The sequence below is a fragment of the Chaetura pelagica genome, unplaced genomic scaffold (assembly GCF_000747805.2).
Source record: "Chaetura pelagica isolate M959 unplaced genomic scaffold, ChaPel_1.0 scaffold299, whole genome shotgun sequence".
NCBI lineage: Eukaryota > Metazoa > Chordata > Aves > Apodiformes > Apodidae > Chaetura > Chaetura pelagica.
Window position 1 is genome coordinate 1,022,010 of NW_009954507.1, and position 21,466 is coordinate 1,043,475.

The 21,466-nt window shown below is 37.2% G+C and overlaps 1 protein-coding gene across 1 annotated transcript; it reads right to left on the minus strand.

The window, feature by feature from the left end:
• Window positions 1–1,379: 1,379 nt before the first annotated feature.
• On the minus strand, window positions 1,380–15,182 carry IFNAR1 (interferon (alpha, beta and omega) receptor 1). Its single transcript, XM_010004685.1, has 11 exons — window positions 15,152–15,182; window positions 14,421–14,541; window positions 12,963–13,156; window positions 12,153–12,310; window positions 10,911–11,058; window positions 9,860–9,974; window positions 8,846–9,048; window positions 7,533–7,687; window positions 6,611–6,764; window positions 3,905–4,056; window positions 1,380–1,604 (listed from the first exon to the last, which is right to left on the minus strand). Exons 1-11 carry the CDS (start codon window positions 15,180–15,182, stop codon window positions 1,380–1,382), a joined length of 1,656 nt encoding a protein of 551 aa, XP_010002987.1.
• Window positions 15,183–21,466: the final 6,284 nt, after the last annotated feature.

The following is a 21,466-nucleotide window of genomic DNA, read 5'->3' on the forward strand; positions in this document are numbered from 1 at the left end:
GACTCATGGGAACTTCTTAAGTCTGGTGTAGCTTCAATGTCACTACATCAAAAAATATACGGAACCAAGAAAGGGATAAAGAAGTAAAAATTTATTATGTTCTTCGATGAACACAGGGACATAAAATTTATAAAATTCGATCACATCTTCAAAATTAAAAATAATATCTATATAAACACTAAAATGGTTGCTTGTTACAGTAAGCAGCAGCCTACAAGAAGCTCCAAACCAGTTTACTATAAATCAAGTTCTTAATAAAAAAATAAGCTACTTAAAAAAATGACTTCAGAATTGAAACATTATTGTAGCACATATCCTTATAGTTTGTACAAAGAAAAGTCTGTTGGCAAAGTGAGACTAAGCTGAAAAAGCTCTGAATGACAAGCATCCTCACCATTCTGTTAAAAAGCTTTTTCTAAATTCAACACGAGTCCTTCAAATTACACAAGTTTTCTCCTTGTTAAAAGAGATTCACATTTCTAAATACAATTCAATGAGGAAATATTTTACACTTCTGTTTATGTAGCCACAGGGGAAAAAAAATTAAGAATATGCCTCTTAACATGCCTTGTCATTTTAAGTAAGTTTCTTCTTGCAGTGTACCTCTGGCTCAGACATTTGTGGGGTTTTTTATCCCGAATGCAGTGCAAAACAATTTGACCCAACCACTATTTACAAAGAACTTCCACTATGAAATTTCTTTATTATAAAGTAAACCTACCCTCCTTCCTGTCTTTTCCCATCCTCATACTTGCCCAGATGAGCACCCTGATGCAGGGTTACAAGCAAGTAGCACTAGGAGCATCCTGCAGCTGTGGCCACAAGGAATTCTACAAAGAGGCTCAGAGGACCCACCTCACTGCAGCTACTGTTGGTCTCTATCATCTTTTGTTCTGGACCTGCTGAGCCAAAAAGAACTGCCCTGAGTGGACTGGAAGAGAGCATCAGAACAGCTCTTAAAATTCTACCAACACTTTTCTTCCACCTGTGTAAACATTGTAAGATTCAAAATTCAATACACACTGGCATTAAAAAAACAAACAACACCTTTAAGATAGTGAGAAACTCTGCCTGTGGAACAGAGTAGGCTTTCTCTGAGGTTCAAGTATATAAAGTGTGCAGAGCCGCTCCTCTTTATGCAGATGATATTCTTTTTATCATACAATGAAATGGCAGTCAAAACAGTGTAGGGTACAAGGAGTTGACTGTGTTTTAACTGCAGTCAGCTTGCAGCAGAGAAGGTTTGTAATGTCCTACTAACAAAGTGCAGATTTAAAAGCCTGAAGACAATGATTCCAAAGTAGCACTGTCTTCCTTAGGCATAATAAAAAATACTCAAATACTGCCAGTCCCATACATGAATTTCACTTTCTTAAAAGTTATGCTATTTGCTTTTCTAACGATTCTTCTGACACTTTGCTCCCTGAAGTATCGCCATCATTTGAATAATTCCCTGAATCTCTACTGCTCTGTTTAGAATGTTTGTAGTCTTTAAAATCCACTTGATTCACTTCTTCTAAGATGGCGTCAATTATACAATAGTTTTCTACTGGTTCTTCTTTAGTTGAGAGAAAAGGATGGCTTAAGACCTGTTTTCCAAAACCCTGCAAAAAGAGAAGCAGAAAAGAGATGAACATTCTTATATAACGCCTATGTAATTATTTTGCATAACACAAGATCTGTACGAATCTGGTTTATCATATTCAGTAGCATCATGAGGTTTTCTAACTAGAATATGCTATTGGTCTTTCCAAGTTCACAAACTCAAAGTTAGAATGAAGTTTAGTTGCATTCATATACTTGAACACTAAAGAAAGACTAACATTAATCTTGGCTCTTTTGCTATGCTCATAGTTGTCAATCACCTAGATAGGCACAGTATTTCATTGATTATAACCTTAAGAGGCTACACAAGAACTAAAGGAAAATCCTAATTCAGAACACTTCCAAAGGTCATGTGGTATCATGGGAGTGACAGATGTGTGTTTGCAAAGTCTACAAATCATCATCAGTTAAGTCTGAAAGAAGAAAGTGAGCTGCTGCAGCAGAATACCAAGCCTTATGCAGCTCTCAACAGTGTGCTGCTGTCTATCCTACATGCTTTAAGTGTATTTCTGAAGTGGTCATTTATAAAAAAATCCATCATAAAATATTCTAAATATGAATCAATCACAGAATTCCAGGTTGGAAGGGACCTCAAGGATCATCTGCTCCAACCTTTCAAGGTAGGAACACAGTTTAAGTGAGACGGCCCAGCACCTTGTCAAGATGAGTCTTTAAAAGTGTCCAGTGTTGGGGAATCCATCACTTCCCTGGGGGGATTATTCCAATATCTGACTGCTCTCATAGTGAAAAGCTTTCTTCTGGCACCCAATGGGGATCTACCCAGCAGTAACTTGCATCCATTACCCCATATCCATCTGACTCCTTGTAAACAGGGAGTCTCCATCTTCTTGGTGCCACCCTTTAAGTACTGGAACGTGGCAATAAGGTCTCCCCTGAGCCACCTTTTCTTCAGTCTGAACAAACCCAGCTCTCTCAGCCTTCCCTCATATGACAGGCTTCCCAGGCCTTTGATCATCTTCATGGCCCTTCTCTGGACCCTCTCCAGCCTGTCCACATCTTTTTTGTGTGGCAGAACTGAACACAGTGTTCCACGTATGGTCTGACAAATCTGAGCAGAGTGGGATGGTAGCCCCCCAGTACCGACTTGCAACAGATGGCGTTTTCTCTTTGCTGGTGATACCTTTGCTGATGCAGCCCAGCATCCTGTTGGCTTTCTTTGCTGCTTCAGCCCACTGGTCACTGGTATTGGGCTTGTTGTTCATCAGAACCCCAATGACCCTTTCCACAGAGCAACTCTCTAACCAGGTGCATCTCAGTCTGTGCTGTGCTCCTGGGTTATATTTTCCCAGGTGCAAGACCATACACTTGTCCCCATTGAAATTTATGAGATCCTTGTTAGCCCACTATTCCAGCCTCTCCAGGTCTAGAAGGGTGGCTCTCCCTTCTAGAGTGTCTACTTCCCCACTCAATTTGGTGTCATCTGCAAACTTCATCAGGATGCACTTGATCCCAACATCCAGATCTTAAGACATCAAACAGCATTGGGTCCAATATGCATTACATTAATGATGTGACCAGTATTCTACTGAACAAACCAGCTGAAACACTGCATTGCAAATACATTAAATTCAGATTAGCTCTTGTTAACCAGAAGACTGGTTTTAAACTACAGCTTTATATAATACATATCCTAGGAGCCTCAGTGACAAGGTGACACACATTAAGAAGGCCATACACTGCTCAACATCAAAGTTCTAAGCAACACAAAAGAAAGCACAGTGAAAAGCAGTTCTTGTTACATTTCAAAGTATACCTACACTTAAGTGCTGCCCTGTTCACTCCAGAACAGGATCCCTACTAAGTACTATCTGTGCCAAGCTGAGCTGGAAACTGGATGTCACCTGCCATTTCAGCAGCCATTCAGACCACTGGGTCAAGAGATAATAGAAACATTTGCTGCCTGCTACACTAAAATTTGCTCCTTCTCCAAGTTTTAAAGGATGGCAAAAAGGCTAGAGTATGCTCTTCCAGATAACACAATGGGAAAACGTTTCTCCATCTCTCATAGTAGGGCAAAAGGACATCATCACATTTTGTAGACGTGTACATTCCCTTGAACAAAGGATTGTTAACAACACTTTTGCACAGCAGAAAAAAAACCATAAATCACAGAAATCGCTACTACTCATTTATTCAGTAGGAATTCATGCACTTCATTAAAACCTATACAACTAATCTCGGAATACCCTTAAGACCAGAGATAAATGCTTTTAAATAATATTTTTATGTTCATTTGTCTAATATATCTGCTTCATGAGAAAAACAGGGCTCATCTTACCTCTATGTTCACAGGAGGCTGACATGATGGAAAGAACACATATTTTATTTTAATGCAGCATCGATACACGACAAAAACAAGCAGTGTAACCACAGCCAAGGAAATCAGGGCATATACAAATCTTGCAAAAATTGTCCAAAGTAAAAAGTTACCTAAAAAAGTGAATAAAAACATTCTGTGTAGGCATTAATATAATACAAAGATTAAAGAACAGATTATCTCAAAATTTGCTACAGCATTTACCATAAAACTTCACATTTCTGCAGTACTACACCCAGCCATAATGATCATTACAAAAGTGGTGCCATTCCAAACTCTTAGATAGTTTTACTAAAACCATTGCACAAAAAATACTTATCCAATGTATGAACACAGGCATCTGCAGACAGAGCAGAACAAAAATCCAGTTACATTCCAGTTATATGCTCCTATTTGACAGCAGGACAAGAAGACTGCACAACAACAGCTACCATGAAGCACTACAGGCATATAAATGTATTCCATTATTGGTTGTGTTCAGGGCCTAATCCCAAGAAACACAACATGTAATTGATAGAGTGCTCTCCTTTGAAAAGGTAGATACAGGAGCACGAATTCCCATTGGCTATGGCATACGAATGGGCAATTACTACAGTGAAGTTTGGCCACAGTTATTTAGCCAGGAAATTATTAGAGTGCTTAGAATTGCAGGGTCTACAGGGACCCAAAGACATCCAAATGTCTTATTGGATTAGAGAAGAACTGACCCAGTATCAGTACAGTCTGGGGGATGAATGGATTGAGAGCAGCCCTGAAAAGGATTCAGGGATACTGGTGGATGAAAACTGAACATGAGCTGGCAATGTACACTTGCAGCCCAGAAAGCCAACTGTATCCTGGGCTGCACAAAAAGGGGCCAGATGGTGGAGGGAGGCGATTCTCCTGCCCTGCTCCACTCTCCTGAGACCCCACCTGGAGTACTGCATGCAGCTCTGGGGTCCCCAGCACAAGACAGACATGGACCTGCTAGAGCACAAAAAATGTCAGAGGCTTGAAATGCCTCTCCTAGGAAGGCTGAGAGATTTGAGGTTGTTCAGCCTGGAAAACAAAACCTCTGAGGGAAACCTTATAGCAGTTTTCTAATACAGGAAAGAGGCCTGTAAGACAAAGAGACACTTTTACCAAAGCCTGTAGTGACAGGACAAGGGACAACAGTTTTAAACTGAATGAGGGTAAGTATAGGTAGGACATAAGGAAGAAATTCCTTATGAAGAGGGAGGTGACACTGGAACAGGTTGCCCAGAGAAGCTGTGGGTGTCCCATCACTGAAAGTGTTCAAGGGGGTTTGGACTAGATGATCTTTGAAGGTCTGTTGCAACCCAAACCACTCCATCAGTCTATGGACCTGCATTAACCCAGAAAGTGTAGAAAATCTAACAGGCTAGGCTTGGTTCCAGAAATAATCATTCCAGTTGGGACCTTGTGTTAGAAGGAATTTAAAAGGACAGAGTCCAGCTTTTGATAGTAAAATACCATAGACAAAGAAACCTTTTATCTCTGTAGTCATTAGCTAGCTATTCAGCCTCAAGTTCAAGAGTTGTTCAAGATTCCTTTTCCCCTCCTCTCTTCTCCTTTGCAACATATTCTCTGGCACTGTGTTTTATCAAGCAAACAAACCAAAGGGAGTATGAGCATGAAAATAATACATACCAGGAGACACTTTTAAAATAAGCAAGATAAGACAACCAGGTCTTTAAAACTCTATTTCCAGTTAGTATGAATGATTGAAGAATGAAAGATTTCCACACTGGGATATAAGAACACATAAAAAGCACAAGGCATGGTCTGTATCACTGCATCTCTCAATATGGAATCTTAAATGTACTGCTTGGTCTTAAATAAGCTCATTGAAGAGCTCATAGAAGAATAGGGGGAAGACTAACACCTAACTAGTAAAATAAAGAATTTATCTTAGGAAGCTTAAAAAGTAACACTTGTTCTTTTTTAGGCTTCATAAAGACAAAGCAGCAAGAACTAAGATATAAATTAAGAGCTTAAGGTATGAGAAAGTTGCATTACTATGATTACATTTCCTTAGCTTCAAGTCAGTTTGGATATTTAATCATCTTTCTAGTGTTACAGCCAGTTAATAGAAGATAATTGGCCAAATTCAACAGATAACTTGCTATTATGTTCTGAGTGCAATCCATCTACAGATGTATTATCATTTTGCACAAAGGTGAGCTTTCAGCTCTAATAAGTCTGATGATTTTTCTCCTCACACTTTAGCAAAGGATTTTAAAAAATTAATTTGATTACAGTAGAATTAAGATAATTTCAAAAATCAAACATTCTTGAAAATGTAGCATTTAGTGATTTCTTGCACCCCCTAAAATATATGAGTACTGGAAATTAAAACTTGCCTATTAACAAGTCATTGTACAGAACTAATTCTAATTCACAATCACAATGATAATTTCTAAACTGAGTTGTGTCATGTAATTTTGATCAGGTCATAACAGAAGCAGTTTTTGTTTACCTACAAGAGAGAATACAGAGCAGAAAAGAGACAGATTGCTGATGTGGATCTTTGGCCAACTGGGTGGTAACTCTGTGTAGCCATTAAGTCATGCTGCAAACATTTTTTAACTAGCGAGACCTGCAAAGGCCTATGAAGAATTAATAATTTTACTTCTAGAGGTGTAACCATTGTCAAGCTTTTCCTACCTCCACGTGTTTTGATGCATTCCTCTTCGCTGAAATGACTGCTTTTGTTGTAAACTTCTGAGAATGCTTGTACTTTCACACAGTACAAAGTTGAGGGTGTTAGACCAGAGATTGTCCCTATTGTCTGCTTGATCTCTTTTATTTTGATTTCCTTCTGAAAAAGAATAACCAAAAGAGTAAGATGCACACAAAGAGCCACAAAATGTTGGCCTCTGCTGAAGTAGTTCTGTAAAAAGTAAGACACCATTCTGCACTTGCATTAAATAAAAGAAACCACAGAACTCTCTCCTAGGCAAGTGCATTCAGGACACACTGGCAAGAACCAACTGCTTTCACCATACTGAAATTTTACAATTCAAAGCTGTGTGCAAAACCTGTTGCAGTTTTTCTTCTTTTCTTCCACACATTTACACATACATATTTACTGGTAACTGTAAGATATTTTATTGTAAGAAGCTTTTCAAGACTATGAAAGGAACTATTAGAATGTGAGCAAAAAGCGTGCAAGACAGCATTACTTTATGAATGATACATACAGCTGCAAAACTAAATACAAAAAGAGAATCTGAGGGGCCAGAAGCTACTTTTAGACAGTGCACAGAGTCATACTGTAAGAAAGACAGCACCCTACAACCTCTACTCACAAGTGGCCCATTTAGCAGCTTGTACAAAATGCAGTGCAATTCTGCAGATCATTATATATGGCCACATCAGTGGAAAAAGATTAAAGTGTTAACTAATTTGTGATAAAATCTGTCTTGATTCTTCTTAAAAGAATCTTTCTGGAAAAAAAGAACAAGCAAATTGACTGCATGATTGATGTATATGCCTCTCTTGAAAATAAGCCTGAGAAGAACTCAAGCTCAGTATTTAAGTCATAACAATTTTTACATACTATTTTAAGTATTTAGCTAGTTCACACCTCATTATTTGAGGAATAATTCCAATACAGAATCCGGTAAGACAAGTCATAATGGTTCCTCATTGCTTCACTCTCTGGTCCTCCTGGAGGAAAAATCTGGATATGGAGCAACACATCACTGACGTCCACCTTTACACCAGGAGGGCCAATTTCATCTTAAGACATAAAAAAACCACAAAAAACAAAGCAAAACAAAAAAGTTAAAAATAAGACAGAAAGAAAAAAAATTGCATAAAATACTGTAATTTAAATCTATGACAATTTTTGAGAAGCAAATACTTAAAAGTCTAACTTGACTAACAGTTTTATTCAGGATCTAAAGTCCTGAGAAATATTTCAGTTATTGTCTCTTCACACATTCCTATATTGCTTCTTCAAGTTTCAGTGAGTTGAAATATACAGGCAGTGGGATCAACTCTGTGCAAGTCTAAGTGAATCTACTGAACACTTTTAATCTCATTAGGATATGGGACCTATTTTTCACATGTACCTTCTTTCACTGTTATAGTATAGTTGACAAGTAAAAAGCATTACAGGTTTTGTTTTGTTGAATCATTTACCTAGGTCATTGTTATCTTACTAAAGAATTACGCAATAATCAAAAGGAAAAGAGGATATACAGAACAGTATGGAAGGCAATATAATATTACCCTACGTATTAGAGAAATGTTTCTTGACATTTATGATTGATAACATTTTGGAAGTCAAACATTTTAGTAAGGTCACATTTCTTACAAAATAAAACAGTACAACAAATATTAAAATTACTATATTATCACTCTGGATAGTGTTACACATTTTTAACTTAGATGTCACTATCATTTAAGACTGCTTTTTCACTAAGCTTTTCAGAGTTGTGTGTCATACTGCCTCAGCACAAAATTTAGGGGTGCACTATGCAGGGGAAGAGAGAAAGGTGGAGATGAGCACAGATACACGAGAAAATAGAGGCAGTGGATTCCAAAATTATTTGACTTTAGCAACATTTTTCTGAGATATCAGTAAATGGTTACTGTCAATAGCAAAAGGAAAACTACAGATAGTTCTAGTTCAAGCTCACACGGTGATTAATGTATTATACAGTGAGATTACAAAAGGTCATATAATACATTGTGGTTTAGGTATTGGCTGTGCTGAAGAGAGGGCCATGGAAAAACTCTTTCTTAACTTGATGAGGCCAGGATTCCCCCCAGAGTTTCTGTAGGGGAACTATGCATTCCATTTCATTAATCTAGCAAGTTTCTTTTTGCAAAAAATAGCATTAGGTATAAGGCTGTTGAGAAATGAAAATTCAAGAAAACACATTTGCTTACTTATTATCAGAGGATCTATTTTTACTTCATTGGAGAAACATGTTTTATTATATTCACTCATGGCCTGTACACGGAGATAATAAAATCCAGAAGTAGTAGTTATGATAGATGAGAAATTGCATTGTGTATCAGTGATGTTTTCACATCCAGGTACATTGACCCACTTCATCGAGTAGTCATCATGAAGTTTCTTCAGATACCCACTGCAAGAGACATGTTAATAGTTTTTGATGTGAGGTCCTTGAACTAGAAAACCCTCCAAACTCCATTCACTTGTGCTATGTAGGTTTTTTATTATTTTTAGAAGAATGGGCCTCTTAGAAATTTCTCATACTTAGAATACTGTTTTTTCATTGATAACTGAAACAGTGAATCTAAGTGGATCAGGAAATACAAATCAGTGCTTTATATTACATATTAGATTTTTTAAAAATTAAATATAAACTATGTTTTTCCATATAGTTCTATTAAGTTGATTATTTTTCTGTCATGCCAATGAAATTCTAAAAGAATGCTAGAGGTCTCTCTTCTCTTTGTTCAGATGCCGGCCACAATATTTGTGCGACAACTAGATATTCAGATCCAGGTTTATAGACATGATGAGCTTTTTCTTCCCTGTTGGGATCTGACCAGAACTAATCAAATATGTTGACAACTGAAACACTGTACACCTGTATTTTTGCTCACCTAATTTAATTAGGCATCTAATTTCTTCATATTCAAAAATATGAAGATTTGTAAAATATTGCTTAGCATATCTTTAGTAGTCCACTCCATCAGGTACCTAACATTTTTAAAAGAAGCTTAGTACCCTGAAATTCTAGAATATTATATGCAATTCTTTTAAAAGCCACACTGTGTCCAGGTGAGGTAGTCAATGTTTCAATGAATACATTAAGCCACTTTTGTTAAGTATTTCACTATAACTCCTAATAACTACTTGAAAAATACAATTAATGGCATTTTGAATGACATAACCTGTTTAAACAGCAACATGGAAATTGTTTAACTCACATTAGAGACTGCACATTGTAGGTCACGTGCAGTTTATACTGATTATTCCAATGCAGATGAAATTTCAGATTCAAAGCAAGAACACTCACATTTGTTGCACAGAATAGGTCATTCACTGCTCAAAATGAAAAGGAAACCCACAGTTACTGAAAAGCTTTATACTATGTGCAGCAATTTCTCTCTGAATGGATACTTCTCATGTAAATGGTCATGGGACACTTTTAGTAATGAAAACATGCATTGATGTTTTGATACAGAGATGGCAAATCAAAGTCTGTGGATATAGACAGCTGTCCTGGACCGCTAGTGACATCGTCAGTCTGTGACAACAGCCTGTTAAGCCTCTAGTTAAATAATCAGTTAAAATAAACTCAGAAAACTTTAAGTACAGAAACATGACGTCTAGTAGAAATAAACTGGTTCAGCAATAAATCAATTAGAAAAATGTGTAAAATATAGACACATAATGTACTTTTGACATACTATCCATCCGATTTAATGTTTGACTTTCTACATTCCACCACTTATTTTTTTCCTGAAATAAACATTTAGAAGTACCTAAACTTACACCTGAACAGCACACAAACAAATCTAAATGTAGACATGCAAAACAAGAAGCTGGTGACAAACAGCCACTAAGCTGTTCCTCAGAATCTGTAATAATTTCACCAGGGTTTGAATAAAACAAATATTTTTTAAGCTTAGCTCAGCTTTAAAGGCTTTTGTTTTGCCTGTATACATATCCTTTCCTCCTGATTCAAAGTCACAAATTCAAAAATACCCATTTCTCCAAATACAGAAAGTAGTTTTTGCAATCCAAATTAACAGGTAGAATTTGCTTCAGAGCAAAAACTTTTTTGAACTGTTAAAACTCTAATATTTGTATTTTATACTGATTTAAAGAACATGTATGTAACTGTCAAGATTTTTGTTACACCAAAATTAGTAGAAACTTGGCAAGTCTGTATATTTCTATTGCTTTGGAACTATTCATGTTCCAACCACTAAAACTTGAGTAATCATTTGAATATAAAACAATTTTACTCTGTACCTTTACGGGTAGTTTTTACACAATGAACAGGGCTGAATAAGCCTTCTTGTGATTCCAAAGCAAGAGTTGCTTGAACTTTCAAACAATAGGTAGTGTCTGGTGCAAGATCATCAATTATGCCATTAGGTAAAATACTTTGACTTCTGGGCTGTAAGAAACAATTGCAAACAGCATATGAAGATACCTGTTCTTCCTGATGAGCTGATTTTTTTCAAGTATGTTTTTTCTTCCCTAGGTTTTAGCCCTTTTATATAAAATGCCAAAAAAAATGCTAGAAGAGGCAACAAAGGACAATATATAAGCTGAATAAATGCTTAAGGGAAGTTTCCAGCTTAGCCACAGAATTTGAGAGGGTCATTGTGCTCCTTCAATGCATGAAAGTGGGGAGGGACTGAAGCACTGCTCTACATGACACAACTCACCACACAAATATTCATTCACATACTCAGAAGAGAAATAATACACTTCTGTCTCTCAATCCATTGAACAAACACTCCTCACTCCTGCTGCTACCTTCCTGCTTTTGGTTTACCAGACTTAAGTGACTGACCTTTGCACATAGCTTGTACTTAAAACTTTTTTTCCCCTTTGATGTGTAAATATTATGACTAGGTTTTCCAAATGAACACAGATACCTCTTCCATTCCTACCCTAATCAAGCTGGCACTCATTCCTCTAAAAGGCTAAAAAAAGAAAGACTGTTTCTACCTTGGCCTTTACAGAATAGCTATGTTGGCTGTGTGAAACGCACATAATGGCTTGGAAACTAGTTCACAATTACAAGACCTCAAAAGAATTCCTGCAAAACCCTACCCTGCAAAGAACTTAGGTTAATGACACAGGACAGTGTACTGACAGCTGCAGTCAAACTATATGGTCTCAGCAAAATCAAGTTAGCCTCTTACCCCTCCCCTAAGTCTGTGCCTTACTGTAAATATTTCTTCCCACTGCCTTGAGCTTTCCCCTCCCTGTTCCTGCTTCAGCACATCTGAGATGGTTTCACCTTCTGCCTCATGCACTAGAAAGTGGCTCTAGCATTTAACAGAAATAGAGAACTTTAATCACAAAATATCTAATACAATAATCTAGCAAAAACAATGCAAAAAAACCCAAGAAAACATCTCCACCCAATTTTTTAACTGCACAGCAACTATTATATAATAAAATAATTCCATGTTAGAGCATTAGGCACTTAAAGTACATCTTTGACAATTATGTTAAACTTAAAAAAAGTGATCATACCTCTGCATTTGATGAATTTTCCCAGATAACTACATTATATTTAAAAGCTACATCAGGAAGCCACATTTTTTTGACCTGATTTGCTTCTGGAGGAGAAACCTTAACTTTTATGACTCCATTTGTGGACTGCAGCTCTATTCCCGGAGGGCCAATCTCAGCTGCAAATATTAGAAGTCAAACATGACCATTTAAAGAAAAAACACCAAAACAGTAATATACAGTAATAAGCAAGGTAACCGCCTATGGTATCTTATTTTAAATGCTTTTGAGGAACTAACAAAATCACAGTCATTGCCTGTAGGATCACAGTTTAAGTGAATCTCAGTCAATTTCTAATAGAAATCTAGTTCTAAAAGCAGTAGAGTGAAAATGCAATATCACTAGTTAATGTTTTCCAGAATCTACACTGTGTAAATTATTCTAAAATATGCAAGGCAAGAAATGTAGCTCAATCAATCCAACATGGAGGGAAGACTTCAGTACTATAATGCAAATACTGAAAAGTCATGAGGTCAGAAGAGAACTTCCAGAAAAGTCCACAGTCAAAAGTTATTTTCCTGATCTACAGAAATACAGACTAACAGAAAAATTCTGTCATAAACCAGTATCACTTAGAACACTTAACCCTTGTCAGAAAAGCCAGAATCATAACATTCCATGACCTGCATATATCTTATATTAAGTTAAGGTTAAAAAACTTTCACTAGCTCATATTGTTATGAGCAATGGAAATCACATGTGTTTTTTTCCCACAGTAATGTGCTGAAGGATATTTAACTAAAATTGTTACAGTACACATGGAGTTCATACCTATAAAATATGGAATCATTTCAAAAACGCTAGACCATGGAGACACTTCTTCCCTTCTTTCTGCCCTTATACGCACATGATGTGTATCATAGTATTCAGTTATTGCTGAGGAAAAGTCACATTTCATGCCAGTAACATTCTGACACCCAGGCAACTCCTCCCATTCTGTTTCATTTATATTAGAATCTTCAGACCTGTAAGAAAGACAGCCCACCAAAAGATAAAAATAGACAATTTCTACTAAGTATAGACATTTTTTTTTGCTTTGCTTCTTAATACTAAGACACATCACATAATTTAATGCTGTTTTATCACCAGCACCAGAGTGTGGTTATCAGTGTTATCTACTTAGTTACCCTGGAATTCCTATCACAATTTAATTAACTAATTTAATTGTATTAGTTTATTATTTTAGCTTTTTTACCAAAGGTTAACCATCTGTCTCATTGCCGCATAAAAGTGGCAAAAAAGTCCAATTCTAACACTAGCAAGAAATTTAGGTTAGGAAAAAGAAAAACACTAAGTGGAGTTCAGCAGTAAGTGTTGAAATAATGATCTTTACAGAAGCTATTTTTCTTGTGAGTTAATACAATCCTTATCTTATTTAAGAAAAAGATCTTTCATATCGAGATTAAAGACGCCCTGACCAAAAGAGAAGAACAGACTTGAAGTAGTAACAGTTTATCCTCAAATCATATCTTATCTTTCAGACCAGTATTATGTTTTTACAATAAAATTGTTTTCTAAACAGTTCTTTCTTACCTACCGTTGAAGAAGTTGAGGTTTTCTTTTTTTTTTAAATCCAAAATCATAGACTAGGATATCCTAAGATCAAGAACTTTTAAAGTAAATTTTATCTTAGAAGTTTTTTTTAATATTTACTTGCCAAGAAAGTGCCACAAAATACAAAATATACATGCATGCACAAGTATTGGTACATGAAACAATTGAAGAAAACCAAGCAAACATTTAAGAGCAAAAATTAAATCGTTTCATCTGGCAATTAAAATTTGCAGATGAGAAAACCAGATTAATAAACACTGAAAAATTATTCAAAACCTACACTGAAAATTCTCTCAAATTCTGCATGCATGTGGTCACAATGCAGCTTAACTAAAAAAAAAACAAACAAAAAGATAATAAATACATCTAAATACTACACTTCTAAGTGTACCAGTTAATCTTCTCAAAAAGTGCTCTAGTATCAAGTATTACTTCCAAGTGTGTTCTACATATCAGTGAAGATTATAATTTTACATATGAATTAGACAAACAAAGGATAATACTGGGTTTCCACTTAGTTTCAAAACTTACTGTTCCTAGCTTCTACTTCCTGGGTTTCAAAAAGTGTCTACAAGTTTTATGTGACCACATCAAGATGCATAGTAATTAATTAATATGCTTTTGTACAAGAATAAGCATCAGAGATTTCTGGCTCAGAATAAAGTTACTACTTACCACCGGTATTCTGCTGAAAATGTCACGTTGGTATCATTCCCAGTGTAGTTCCACCTTAGAGTGAAATTTGTATTTACAATATAGACCTGAATATCCTGTGGACTCTTCAGAATAGTTTGGCCTACAAGAAAGTAACATAAAGGTATATAAAGACTGGGATAAATGATTTGTATATAAGACAAATTTGCTTTTATTAAAAAAAAAATAAGTAGAGTTACAGTGAAATGAGATAACATAAGAGCTCAGAAAACCCCATGCTACTCAAACAGCACTGCAATATATAGCTCAGGAGTTATGCATCAAATAGCTCCTTTTCCTATCTGACTATGCAGCTCTTTCCTCTGTGCTTCAAGTCCTTCTCCCTACACCCTTCTAAAAAAGGTATATACAAGTGTAACACTGAAGGCCTGTGTGCATTGTCACTGATTGATTATCAGCAGTCTGAATGCATTTAAACCAGTGTTTTATTGGTTGGACCCAACATCTGGATCTCAGCTGCAAAGTGCTAGGGATTGCCCTAGTGCTGTAATTTCACAGTTGCAGAACAGATTGAGCATAGCAGACTTGTTTTACATCATATGTTACTGCCATAAATTCAATGTATTGAACATAAATACCTTCCTGTGAGGCCTCACCACATAGCAGGACCTTGTATCTTGCTCATTATAATCCTGTGTTCTCTTTTACGCAGAGAATGGTGCATAAAATGACTTGTAGAGGGCAATGGATACATCTCAGGACACGTATAAGAATGCCCGTCATCAAGGGAAGAAGCAGAGGAAGAGAAGGCTTAACAGGCAAATTCCTGACAGGAGGGAAACATGCACGCTACAATCATGTGCAGGATAGCTCTCTCTCCTCTTTATTTTCCACCTTTAAAAATAATTATCAATAAAATCTGAACTGACCCATAACTATCTGATATTCCAGTTCCTAAATACTTCTTTACCAGTAACTTTGAGATATGCAGAATCCTAGGTGTCCCACTTCGTATACAGTTCAGTTATCAGAGGACAGACAAGAGTAACAATGCTGTGGGACAAGGAATTATTTTGATACTGCTGAACACTAGATTTATCTGGCTATCTATAAGGTACACTTTGTTCTGAATCATTTCACACCAGTCCGTGGCAATGCTTGAAAGCAAGGAGGCCACAAAGTTGCAACTGAGGTTGAATGTTTGGTCTGAAAGTTTTCTCCTACTAGACACTAAACCAGACCGTGGCTTACAGAACAAAGGGAAACAGTGTGAGGACACAGGAAATGTGTGTGAACTGAGGAAACCTCAGGCAGAAGTCACTAAAATTATGCCCAAACCACCAAGTAAGCAGCCATATTCAGATGTATAGACCTTAAATTGCTATGTACAATTTAGGCAGCACATCCCTCTGCCCTCTAAGAATGCACTTTCCAACATGCGAGGAGGAAAAACTATAATCAAATTGTATCATCACACAACTGACTTGACTTCATGTTTTTAATCAGTTGTGTGTTACACCATTAACCACTTGTCAATTACTACAACTTCTAAAAGCCTACGTTAGTGGCCATCAGTCTGAAATTGCTTTTTGATGTCAGTGTAATACTTGATTATATTAGGAAGAAATTGGAACAAATACATCCTATTTCACTTGGGCAAAGTCAGTTTGCACATCTACCAGTAATCCTGAACTTGATTTTAGAATCACTTCATATTTTACATGATGAGCAAGTTCTCTCTGTGAAAAGGAGATGCATGTAGAAAAACCATCTGTATACTGAGGTCTGCAAAATTCTTTCAGATAACAGAGGTGAAGTGGCATCCACAGACTTTAGGAAATAACTCCTGAAAGCACAAAATTTGAAAGGAAAATAACTCGATAAAACCTTATGGATCTCACTACAAAATTTATTTCTGCAATGCACTAATTTGTGACTCATCTAAGCTACCAGATAAGCCTGGAGAATGCCAAACTACATTTGATCACCAGAAAACAAGAAAGCAAAGGAAATAACAATTTTTTTTATTTATTTATTTTTCTTTTCTCAGATACTGATCCAACAGATGGCTACAATTCAGCCAAAAAAGCTTACAATAACAAATGCATCTATTTAACTTTTGGCAAGTAACAGCCGTTTAGAATATTTGTATCCCTTCACAAAGAAAACACTCACTTCAGGAGAAAAGATTGTTTTCACTGTATTGAGAATGTTTGCATTACTTTAAGAATAAAAAAAGACAGGAACAAAAAAGTTACACTAGCTTTTAATAGTAATTAAAAAAAAAAAATCCCAGAAAAATCCCAGAACTCTGCTAGTAACATAAAAAGTATAAGCCTGTCAAAGTCATCCAAAAAGAAAGAAAAAAGTAATTTGTTTAAAGAATACCACCATCTTTGGTAATTCATAGCTTGAATGTTATAATCTTACTTAGTAAAATTAATTGCTTTATGACACAGAGGTAGATCAGTTAAGTCTAGTGATACAGTGTAACACTTGAAATTTCAGTTTCAAAGAAACACTAACAAATTGATGCCCCTCACATCTAAAGTGCAGGACAGTGCTTTTCCCTGCAGATACACATATTCAAGTATTTGCAGAGACTTAAAAAAATAGAATTCACACACTCAGACATACCTTAGTAAGCAGCATGACAGAAAACCTGTTTCAAAATATCTTTTTGGAATGTAATTAAACTGCTGACATTTCTTCTCCAGACCTAAAGGGATGCACAGTTTCCTTAGTTCTCTGCAAAATTAACTCAAAATTCACTACAGGGTTTAAAGTAACTTCTACCAGTTACTCAGGAAAGACCCTGTAGCTTTAAAGGAATTTTCAGAAAGTTCTTAGTGTTATGGCCAACAACCATGTACAAATGTAAGCACTTGTGCTCAGTGCACAGCAATATTCAAAAAGGAGAAAAAAGTTAGAAACTGATACGGAATTAAGGGAGTAAAATAGAAAACATAATTCATTCTAGAAATCCATTATAGGCTTATCTTCAATATCATGCGCAGCTCTAGAGTGCCCGCTTCCATAAGTGGATAGCAGAAGAGAAAAAAGGCAGAGAGTGGTGACAAGGACAATCCAAAGTACAGAACAGCTTCTGTCCTGGAAGGGATCAGACTGAATCTTCAGTCTGAAAAGGCAACCAAGGGGAGGATATGACAGATCTACAGACACCTAATGAGTGGCATGGGGAATACAAGCAACAAAAGATTGTTTGCTCTTTAACAGGAAGCTGGAAGCATCAAAACAAACACCACTCTGCTCTAAGCAAACAAATTAAAACTGCTGCAAATTAAAACGGCCTGTGGAATTTCTTCCCCTAGGACTCTGTGAATGCTCAGCTCTTACCTGGCTTAGGAACTCAGTCCCAAATACAAAGTCTCAATGCTTCAGACTGCTGTAACACTATGTTGTGAAGTGTCACCATATACCTGCTTTTTTATACAATAAAATAATATATAATAACTATTTACTGAAGGTCCCAGTTATGCCCTTTCATCTGTTCACTCCATCTCCCATTGCAGGTAAAAGAAGAGATATAATCAGAGAGCCCACTTGCAGTACTGTGTCCAGTTCTGTAGCCCCCATCACAGGAAGGACATGGCGCTACTGGAGCAAGTCCAGAGAAGGGCCACAAAGATGATCAGAGGGTTGGAGCACCTCTCCTATGGAGGAGTTGGGGTTGTTCAGCCTGGAGAAGAGAAGGCTCCTTGGAGCCCTTATAGCAACCTTCCAGTACCTGAAGGGTCTACAGGAAAGCTGGGGAGGGACTTTTTACAAGGGCTTGTAGTGACAGGACAAGGGGTAACGGATTAAAACTTGAAGAGGGGAGATGGGGAGATTTAAATTAGACATTAGGAGGAAATTCTTTACTATGTGAGTGGTAAGACACTGGAACAGGTTGCCTAGGGAAGCTGTGGATGCCCCATCCCTGGCAGTGTTCAAGGCCAGACTGAATGGAGCTTTAAGCAGCATGGTCTTTTTGGAGGTGTCCCTTCCTATGAGTTGGGGATCTAAATGATCTTTAAGGTCCCTTCCAACCCAAACCATTCTGTGATTCTATTCTTTGATTGAAATTTTTTAAAAAGTTAATCATCACCAATTCACATTTTAACACTTGTAACCATCCATTCATATACTGGAAGCACAGAAAATGAGCTGCAAGAGAAAACTGGAGAAAGTGGCCAATTCAATGTACATTGTCTGATGTTTGCATGGAGAATTCTGTGGTTTCCACCACTGCATCATCTATTTTTACAGGCTATGGATAACAAAGGGTTTGCAGACTGCAAAACCCAGAGTCTAACCTACACCTCCTCTAAGCACATTTATCCAATGTACTTCTTACCTGCTGATATTAAAGCATATTATTTTTTTACATCAGTCTTTTACGTATTTGAGAACTATGTTAAACATGACTAACAAGAGAAAAGCTGCATGGCAGCAACAATTCTTTTAATTTTTCTTTTAAGGCAAATTTTCAAGCTTTCTGAATGACTTCTATTTTTTTTTTTTTGCATTCTCTCCAAATGGCTTAAGTTGCTTGAAACAGCATACTTGAGGAAGTCACAATACTCCAGCTGAGATCAGTAAATGCAAGTCTAGCTTACAAAACACAGAACCTAACCTTTCAACTCTAACCAGCACTGCAGTGCCCTAATACTTTTGAGGTTTTCAACAGAATAGCACTTAAACTTCTACACAAAAAGTACAAGGCATTGTAACATTGCATCCTTGTTTTTCCCAGGACAGATATTTAGCCAAACCTTTGTCATCCTCTATTTGCTTAAGTACACAGCCTCATACGTGTCCTTTTCCAATACCACTGTACTTTTTTTCTGGAGTACTTCTCCAGTTTTTCAGGCTATTTCTCAATTCTGCTTTTCAAAACAGGTGTGAGCTTTGCCAACTCAGCTAGATGTGAATTTAATAAGCTCACACTGTTCTATTATACAGATTATTAGCAGGTCCCCACTTGATACGTCGTTCTCTCTTGACACTGAACTTTAACAAATTTTAATGATCTGGAAAAATCAGACTGAAACAGTTTAACATGGATTATTTTTGTAGGCATCCTTAAAAGATTTAGTATATAATATGGATTAAAAAGAAATACTAAACAAAACCACTTGCAGTTAGAGCTTCTCTAGCCATCAAGTCTTCTATTTTGGAACAGCAGAAAATCAGGTTGATTTAAAAAGACAATTGTTCTCAATAGTACGGACATACACATGCTCATCCTTTCTCATAATACTCCCTAACTCCAGTATTTGTTTCGTGTTTGCTTCCCTAAATTAATTTCTTAAATCCCAGTGAGCAGCAGTGCAGGAATGAAAGAGTAAACTTAATAACTTTTAACTACCACAGAAATATTGTGATTCAACTAGAAACCAGATATATTAAGTAATATCTAAAAATCAATACTTCTTCCTGGTTTCTTTTACTAGTGATGAAAAGACAAACATTTAAAATGAATTCAGGTTTCTTCAGTTCAAGTATGATGGCAGTTTGGTGCTGAGGACAACACTGTACTGTATTGGATTGTCAAGGAAAGAACAAATTGAAGACAAGAAAAGTTTTCAGCACAATTGCCTATCTTCCCCTGTCAAAGTTGAATAGACTAAGATAAATACAAAACTGTTCTAATAAATATCTCTATTTAATGTATAATATTTTCACATATATTTTCAATAAATGATAGTTGAAAATACTAAAGATTACGTAACATTACAGAACAAAAAATGCCATTCAACAATAGGAGGAAGCAACCTTAGCAAGACAGAAATACACTCCCTCAAGGGTCAGCAAAAGGGAGATGCCATTAAGAGCACCTATCAAAGTATGTATGTGGTAGAACCAACGGAAACTAACTCAGCCATACAGCACAGGAAGGGAAGGATGCTTGTTACATGTCACATTTAAAAAAAACAAAAAAGATAAAACCAAACATACACCAAAGCCAACCCAACTGTTATTGGTTCTGTGAGCAGGGAGGTGCTTTAGTGAACCAGGGAGAAATTCTACTGCAAGAGCTTTAGACAAGAGCACCAGAGGAACTGCTGGCTTTTACGAGGCAGAAGGGAAGAGAGGTCACTGTAACACAGCAATTACTTCTAACTCTGGAAGCAATATACGGTACATCAGCTATTTGCTCTAACACGTGCAGGTTAACCCCAGTAGCTGCACGGATCTCAGCGCTTCCAGCACGGGGCTGATGCACCAAGAATCCCCTAAAAAACCACAAATGGCTGAAAGAAAAGAAAGAAAGAGAGAAGAGCTTCCAGACCTGCTTCTGTGCCCGAGCACTGCCAAGCGCAGACGCCCAAGACAGCCCGTCCCTCTCCTTCTTTCGGGTACACCGAACGAGCAGCACAGCCCTTGATCTGAGGAAAGCCAGATGGCCTACCTTGGTAGAAAGGACTAACACATAAGGAGTAAACAGGATGACACTGCTTAGCATAGATAAGGCTTGGAATGTATAGATAAGGCCTGAATTGTGAGGGAAGGTATTGTGTGGGAGGATGCTCCCACACAAACTTGCAGAGAAGACAAGACCCTGGTGCAGACCCCAGAAAGGAATGCCAAGAGGTGAAAAGTGCACAGCGAGGAAGACATACGGCCTTCATCCCAAAGACCCCTGCCCACGACCACCAGAAGATACTGCGCAAGTGCAACAAGGAGGAGCTCGGGGGGCAACGATGCTAATGATTAATTGTAATAACTCCTCCCTATCCTCGGACACCTAATGTATATGCAGCAGTATAGATGAATATGTATTACTTTGTGGCATATAATGACCTTGCCAATAGTCCTAGGGTGTGCACGCTTGTGGAGGAGCGATCCCCCGTGCACCCAGCGCTGAATAAACACACCTTCTTTATAACCTTATTGGTTCTAAAGTCGTTATTCCGCACGTCACCCTGCGCAGAGCCCGGGAGCTCAGTGGGCAGCAGGAGCCCTGCCCGTGCCCCCCGCGGGAGCACTTACGTCCTCTGAACTAACTCAGCCCACGTACTCTTTGTTGCAGGCCCCTGTATCCTGCAAGCACGGAGGCACTT

Excerpts from the sequence above, each read along its gene's own strand:
- IFNAR1 (XM_010004685.1), bottom strand. The coding sequence starts at position 15,182 with ATGACGGGCATTCTTATACGTGTCCTGAGAT. Across the intron at positions 12,311-12,962 it reads AATGATTCCATATTTTATAG|CTGAGATTGGCCCTCCGGGA; the intron begins GTATGAACTCCA and ends TAATATTTGCAG. Across the intron at positions 4,057-6,610 it reads ATGCATCAAAACACGTGGAG|GTAACTTTTTACTTTGGACA; the intron begins GTAGGAAAAGCT and ends TCACTTTTTTAG.